General features: G+C 54.8%; 1 protein-coding gene across 1 annotated transcript in view; it reads right to left on the bottom strand.

The window, feature by feature from the left end:
* pip5k1ca (phosphatidylinositol-4-phosphate 5-kinase, type I, gamma a) overlaps window positions 1-7,500 on the bottom strand; it is a 34,522-nt gene that overhangs the window by 97 nt on the left and 26,925 nt on the right. Inside the window, exons 12-14 of the mRNA XM_056603300.1 lie at window positions 7,492-7,500; window positions 4,477-4,741; window positions 1-110 (exon numbers count right to left, since the gene is read on the bottom strand). The exon at window positions 1-110 is cut by the window's left edge and continues 97 nt beyond it; the exon at window positions 7,492-7,500 is cut by the window's right edge and continues 111 nt beyond it. Coding sequence (XP_056459275.1) covers window positions 1-110; window positions 4,477-4,741; window positions 7,492-7,500 — 384 coding nt within the window. The remainder of the gene's footprint in view (window positions 111-4,476; window positions 4,742-7,491) is intronic.

The following is a 7,500-nucleotide window of genomic DNA, read 5'->3' as shown; positions in this document are numbered from 1 at the left end:
TCTTTATTCTTCTCACTTACTGTCTCACTATCCCCTTCCCCATCTGGCAGGGTGCTAGACTCTGAGCCGACGTGCAGCGGAGAGTACACCCACGTCTTGTCCTCGGGAGGCTGCTTATACACGCCCAGGACAGCAGGGGGAGCCAAAGGGAAGGAGATAAGATGTCGGTGGCACACAGGCAGACAGAAGCAGCCAAAGGGGACAGGCAGGAGAGAAGACAAGACAAGACAAGGAAATGAAGATTAGAGATGCATAAAAGAGGACGTGCGGCAGAGACACTGCAGAAAGTGTGAGCTTTGAGCGATCATTTGGGAGAATGTGTGTGCAGTTTGAACGTATGCCTGGAGTTAGTTATCGGTTAGAATCAATTATATCTGGCTCTAGATAATTGTCCGTGTACATGTGAGTGTATTGTGCAGCAAGCATGAGTACAACATCAGTCCTATTGAGGGACACCAAATACACGATTAACAAAAGGAACTGTACAAAAAAGTACTGAGAAAATTGAAATTGTGATGAATCAAATTGTCGCTCCTACTTCCATTCGTGTACTGGCCATTTTGTGCCAGCCCCTAGCAAGCAAATAGAGAGAGGGGGGGTGTGACTGCATCAGCCAAAGGGAGATTAGGAGGAGGAGGAGGAGGAACAGGCATGTCTATAGGGGAGGAAGGAAGGAAGGGACGGAGGGAGGAAGGAAGGAAGGAAGGAAGGAAGGAAGGAAGGAAGCAAGGATACTGGTGGATGAGTGTTAAAACAAGCTGGGCATTGGTCGTTGAGCTGAAGGCTGGGAGGATGACCTTCCCTCTCCGTTGAGGGAGAGAACAAAGCTCTTTTCACGAGATGTGAGGAAGCAAAACCAAGTGCACGGGGGATGGATGTGTGGTAGCTGGCCCTTTAAGAGCGGGAGTCAGCTGCAGAGGCACGGCGTGTTGTGATGAGGGAGGAGGCGGGGGGCGCAGGGGGGAGGGGGGGAGGGACCGTGGCTTGACGTCACGCACACACACTACACACGCACGCACACGCGGGCCCACAATGCAATCGCATGCGTACAGCGCAGTCTTACTCGGGCCCATGACAAAGCGAAGTCACGTGGTATGACATTGAAGGGGATGTTTTTACAGTGCACCACCCATTCCTCCCATCAGAACAGGGTACACGCTGCACTTAAGCATTTTATTCAGCAGGAACCCCAAGCAGACCCTGTGCCGCGTCGAGTGAGCCATTAAATCGCATCGACCTTTCAGAAGATAGTCATTTTGGGAAGCAGAAAGAGGGAATCATCGCGGGTTTGAAGGCTTTGTATTTTTTTGAAACGTTTCTCCCCGTTTGTCGGAGCCACAGAGCGACCGCACACGTCGGGAGAAGCAGTGAGAGGAAGCAGGACCACCGCGGGCGCACAGTGTACCGTGTGGGCCTCAGCCCGGCGGCGGGCTCAGCAGGCTGGAGAGGACATGGCGGAGCAGGGCACACGCTTTCGTCTCGACAACGTCCGTTTAAATTAAGCAGCCGGGTGGGGGGGGGGGGGGGGGGGGGGGGGGTGGGATAGGGGGGTATCTCTAAGGCTAATGAGCCAGCATCTCTCATCCTAACCCCTGGGCTCCACACTTACTGAGATGCCGGAGTGCGGCCCGCTCCTCCTCTTCTGTCTGACAGGAGAGGCTGGTGCATGCGCACGCACACACACTCACACACACGCACACACACACACACACACACACACACACACACACACACACACACACGCACACACCCAGCGAAAAAGGAACAGCAGAAGTGTGGTCAGAGAGAGAGAGGGGCGATGGAGAGAGCGATGGTGAACCCCAGAATAAAGAAACCAGAATGATGAAAACAGCATGACCTTGAGAGTACCTCGCTTGTGTAGTAAGAGCTACCCCCCCCCCCCCCCCACCCACTCACCTCACCTACTTCGGGGGGAGGAGAAGAGGTAGGTTGGAGGGTCGGCGGTGGTTTGGGGGGGGGGGGGGGGACCATGTGAAGGGCAACGATGGAAGAAGCAGAGAGGAATTCTGAGGCAGCGTGTGAGATGTAGGGCGCGGTCGGAGAGGAAGGAAACGCGAAGCGCGACTGGCAGGAACAGTCGTGAGGAGAAGGTTAGCAGGAGGGGAATTAAGAGGGGGAGGGAGGAGGAGGAGGAGGAGGAGGAAGATAAAGGTGGTGGAGGCAGGAGGAGATCATGAAGAGTGGAGGTGGAGGCGGCTCACCGCAGGCGAATTATGGAGCTTGTGAGATAAGGAGCATCCAACACACACATACCATCACACACACACACACACACACACACACGCGCACACACACACACACACACACACACACGGACATCAGGACTGTCGGGAGCAGTCACTCAGCATTACTTGGCGCAGCTAAACAGCCCTCAGCTGGTCTCCCGGAGGAACTGGCATGATATATTGTCAGCACACGCCCAGTCTCTTCGCTGATTGGCCAGGCGGCATGTTGACCGGAGGCGTGTCACTGCGTCCTTGAATTGCTTGAGCTCAGAGCCAGCATCAATTCTAATTTGTTAAATTTTATTGACCTATGAGGTGAAATCTCTGCACATTCAATGCTAACTGCATTACTGTGGCCTAAAATGTGTTCTTGTACACAGGGGCTTATTTCATTCGATCCGTTGATAATTACATATTGTGGAAACTATTTCCCACACCCAACGGGAAGCTAAAGCATGGTGGTTTGCTTGGCTGACTTTGCTTCAGTACCGTTTCCCTTTCTCGACGTCCACCAGATGTGAACGCGCACCGCAGCCCGCTAAGTGCAGGGCTTCAGCCCGCTGACATCTGTCCGCGGGCCCCCGTTTCTGAGTGGAAAAAGCCTGGCGTGTGAAACATTTAACACCAGCCTGGATCTGGTGGACCAGTGTGTGCGCCGTGCAACCACACCGGAGCACGGGCCGACGTGGAAACCTGGCGCCGGCTAGGGGCGGAAAAGAAAGACGCTCAGAGAAGGACAGACAACACCTGCACGGTAACCCGAGACGGCCACACGAATCGCTGGGGTGTGTGCGGTCGGTCGGCTGACGACGACAGACCGTCTTCCTACACTCTGCTCCTCTCTGCTTGGTTCTGCCCATAACCACCACAGGGCGAGCAACGTATTCAACTCTACAGAAACCTCCTGGGGCCCCACGTGCGTCTTCTGCATCCAGCCCAGCTTTGGCGGACGGGGCCTGCAGTGGGAGCAGGTTGGAGAGGTGGGGTACACACACCACCTGGGTCAAGAAACCAGGGCCTCAACGCTGTCCATCCAGGGCCCTGCCAGCGACTACATCACAGAGGAGCACGGCTGGAGTCACTGATAGGGGACACTTCTCTGGACCGTGGCCAGGGAAGAGGAGGAGGGGGGGGGTGGGGGGGGAGTGCTATCTTTGGCGGCGATGGGCCGGCTCCGCTCTCTCCCGGTCGTCCACCTGACACGCATCATGCATCCATTCATGGCCTCGGGGCTGAGGCGGCCAGAGGGGCTCTGTCAGGGTGACACAGTGCCGGGCTGCGGCCGGTCACACCGCTGTTGGAATCACTGGCGTGGCGCGGGCTGCCCTGTCCCCCCCTGCTTTACGGAGGACGCCCCCGTCAGCACTTCTGTAGGACGGCGTCCGTGCATTGGAAGAAACAGTGTGGGCGGGAAGGAGCAGCGGGGCTACGCGCGCAGTGGGAATATCGGTTTGTTGGATCGACGGTGTTGCCTCATTTAAATGTGGGTTGCACAGATCAATGTAACATAATTGGTCTAATGCGTAATCGCTTTGTGTGTCACTGTTAACTGTTAACAATGTGCAATTAGTGCATCGCTTGGCAAAGAGGTCTATTGCCCCCCCCATAGGTCCGGGAACAGAGGCTTAGAGTCAGCTAGTACCGTACCGCACAACTGGATGAGACTTACCAGAAATAAAGTGTGCACACTCTCTCCACACACTGTCGATATGAATTCAGGGTAGCATAGAACATCAAAAATCACAGAGGAGCCGGACGGGGTTGTTTTTAGTCTAATCTGTGGTTTGGTTGTAGGTTCGCCCAGTGTATAAAGCCTCCAGTGTCTTGCTTGTGATGTGATGCCAAAACCAAGGCTTGTTTGTGTGTGTCTGTGTTTGTATATGTGTGTGCACACGTGTTAGTTTGGGTGTCTGTGTGTGTATGCGTTTGTACACACGTGTGCTTGTGTGTGTGTGTGTTTGTTTGTGTGTGTGTGTTTGTTTGTGTGCGTGCACATGTGTTTATTTTTGTCTGTCCGTGTCTGTGTGTCTGTGTGTGTGTGCATGTGTGTTTGTGTGCGTGCACGTGTGTTTGTGTGTCTGCACATGTGTCCGTTTGTCTGTGTGCATGCATGTGTTTGTGTGTGTGTGTGTGTGTGTGTGTGTGCGTGCACGTGTGTTTGTGTGTGTGTCTGTGTGTGTGTGTGTGCGTGCACGTGCGCTCGTGTCTCGCTCTTTCGGCCGCCGCTTACAAAATAGATATCTGTGATTGGCACGTCGTCGTCGTCGTCCTGCGAGGCCTGGCTGGTGCAGCCGGAGCCTGACATCAGGCTGGCCTGGTCCGGCTCCACCACCACCACCACGGGGGGGCCCTCCAGGGGGGAGGCGGCCCGCGCGGCCCCGGGGGAGGAGGGGCCGGCAGGGGGGGTGGAGGACGAGGCCCCGGGCCCCGGAGGGCCGATGGTAGAAGAGGCGGCGGCGGCGGCGGCGGCGGCTCTGTCTACTTCCTGACCGTCACTGGAGACACAGAGAGACGGGTTTATAGAGTTTAGACCAAACATTTAAGGTTTATCAAGATGCACAATCCAATTATAACTATATAGGTTCATAGCATGATTGCCTTTGTCGTATTTTAAGGTTCATCTTGTATTCGGCATCAAAAATGCAGAAGTCAAATAGATGAATGAGGCAGATAGTGATTATGGAATTTAAAAAGCACTCTGATTGGCTAAGGATACAACCAATGAGGCAATGAATCCGCAGCCTTATGAGATTCGAGTTAGATATCATCATTTGGCCAAAATATGACTCTAAATATGAGAATATAACGAACTGCATAGAGAACTGCACTCTCACACACAAGACACTTGAACACACAAACAAACAAACACAAATATAGACTGGACGCACAGGAGGAGATGAGTAACTCTGTCCTGTCAGACAGGCCGCTAGACCAACACTCGAAGCACACGCCGTCCTTCGTGAAGGATCAACCGGCGCATCGCCATGGCGAGCACCGGCGAGCCGCGCGTTGGCTCAATCCTTCAGTGGGCAGATCATGGACCATTAAGAAGGACTTTGGCTTAACCAGCGCGCTCAGATCCTGGCGCTGTTAAACTAAGCCTCCGCCACGGAGGATAAAAACCCAGAGTCTGGCTATGGAGAAGAGCTCAGCAAAGCGCCGAGCTGGCAGCTCCCAACGGAGACAGCTAATTGGCTGAATCATTCATGAGTCGACGGGGTTGCCATGGCACGCGGAAGGTCTGTCTGCGTCTGTCTCCTCTCCCTCTTCTTTTTCGATCTCCATTCATTTTCCCTTATCGTCCGGTAGTCAGAGGCCTAAACCTGCCTGAAGTCCCCGACCCCCCCCCAAGAAGACCTCTCCCGGCACGCTTCTCTACACCTCGCTCCTCCTCCTCCTCCTCCTCCCCCTCCTCCCCCTCCTCTACACCGGCCTCCAGCCTTAGAACCACACACACCCAGCCTTAGTACCACACACACTCAGCCATAGTACCACACACACCCCTGCCTTAGAACCACACACACCCCAGCCTTAGAGCCACACACACCCCAGCCTTAGAACCACACACACCCAGCCTTAGAACCACACACACTCCAGCCTTAGAACCACACACCCCAGCCTTAGAACCACACACACCCCAGCCTTAGAGCCACACACACCCCAGCCTTAGAACCACACACACCCCAGCCTTAGAACCACACACACCCCAGCCTTAGAACCACACACCCCAGCCTTAGAAACACTCACACCCCAGCAGCAGTAGCAGCCGACAGGATCCATCCAGATGGCTGACGCTCTCCCGCTGGTATCTGTAGCTCTCTCTCTCTCTCTCTCTCCCCCCATCTCTCCCCCTCTCTGTCTCTCCCTCCCCCCCCCCCCCCCCCCCTCTCTCTCCCTCCCCCCTCCCAGCCCCTCAGGCCATATGTCTCGCCCCCGATCAGCCGACGCTGGTATTGCCCCCTCCGTCCCCCCTGGGTCGGCTCCGGACCACGCCCTGATCCTCAGCCCTGACCGTCAGCAGATCAGTGCTCTGATGTACGGCGGCTGGGTGTGTCGACCAGGGTCCCAGTCGCCTCACTAGGGAGGACGGGGGCACGACGGCAGGTCTACCGCCGCCCGAGGTCCGTCGCCACAGCACAGGCACACTGTACTGTGAATGAACCCAGGAACCAAGGCCTAACGTGTTCATCAGCCAAAGAAGAGGCGACGTAACACACCCAAATCACCGCATGGGATTCACGTGGGGTATGTTTATATGTTCGTCGAAATGAAATGCACTTTTTATTATTAATACATGTCTGGGACCACTTTGAGTGTTGCAAACATGTGTTGCATTGTGGGATGTTTAAATAGAATGGGGCCGATGGGAGTGTTGTAATGATGCATTAAGTGTGCAGACATGGACATCGTTGTCCTCGCTCCAAGACTGCACTTAGAAAACATGCATGTGTCTGTGTGCATGTATGTGTGTGTGTGTGTGTGTGTGTGTGTGTGTGTGTGTGTGTGTGTGTGTGTGTGTGTTTGTGTGTAAGTGTTTGGCCCCAGAGTCAAAAGAGTGGTGAGCGCAGAGCTCTGCGCGGCCAAAGCATGTGAACACACTGAGCACTCAGCTCCACCACGCTATTTAAAACGTGTTTCCATATCATGACTTGTCTAATGATGGGGATCACGACGCCGTCGGCCTCGTGAGGGCCGAGGCGGCTCCAGGCAATTAGAAGGAGCCTGGAGCTGCCCAGTATGTTCCTCCAAAGGGCAGGCCGGTCTAACACTGGGTGGAGGCTACAGTGTGCTACACCCTCCCACTGGACCGCACGGATCTAGACGCCTGCTTTGGGCGATGGGCGAAAAGAAAGTCTTAAGTCTTAAGTCTTAAAAATAAGAGTTTATGGCCCATGGAGAGAGGCCAATCTTGGCTGCAATTTCTTGTTTTTTTTTAACTGCTGTTTTAACGGTCTCTACAAAATATCGATAACCCACGACGGCCTTTTCGTTTCACTGGCTGTTGCCGACGGAATCGGACGACGCCTTCTGAGGCCTGGTGTGCCGTCTTCAGACCGTAGAGAACCACTTTCAGGGGAAAGTGGTTTCGATGTAAAGAGAAGTGAGGAGATGGGCCCGTCACCGACCGGCCGACCAAGCGAGCGATCACGAAGGCTGGAGGACCAGCTGTGTGTGAGCGTGTGTGTGGGAGGAGGTGGGAGGAGGTGGAGGAGGTGTGTGTGTGGGGGGGGTGGGGGGGGGTTACCTGGGCTCA

This window comes from Gadus chalcogrammus, chromosome 12, assembly GCF_026213295.1.
Source record: "Gadus chalcogrammus isolate NIFS_2021 chromosome 12, NIFS_Gcha_1.0, whole genome shotgun sequence".
Classification (NCBI taxonomy): domain Eukaryota; kingdom Metazoa; phylum Chordata; class Actinopteri; order Gadiformes; family Gadidae; genus Gadus; species Gadus chalcogrammus.
This window is presented reverse-complemented; position numbering and strand designations above follow the sequence as displayed.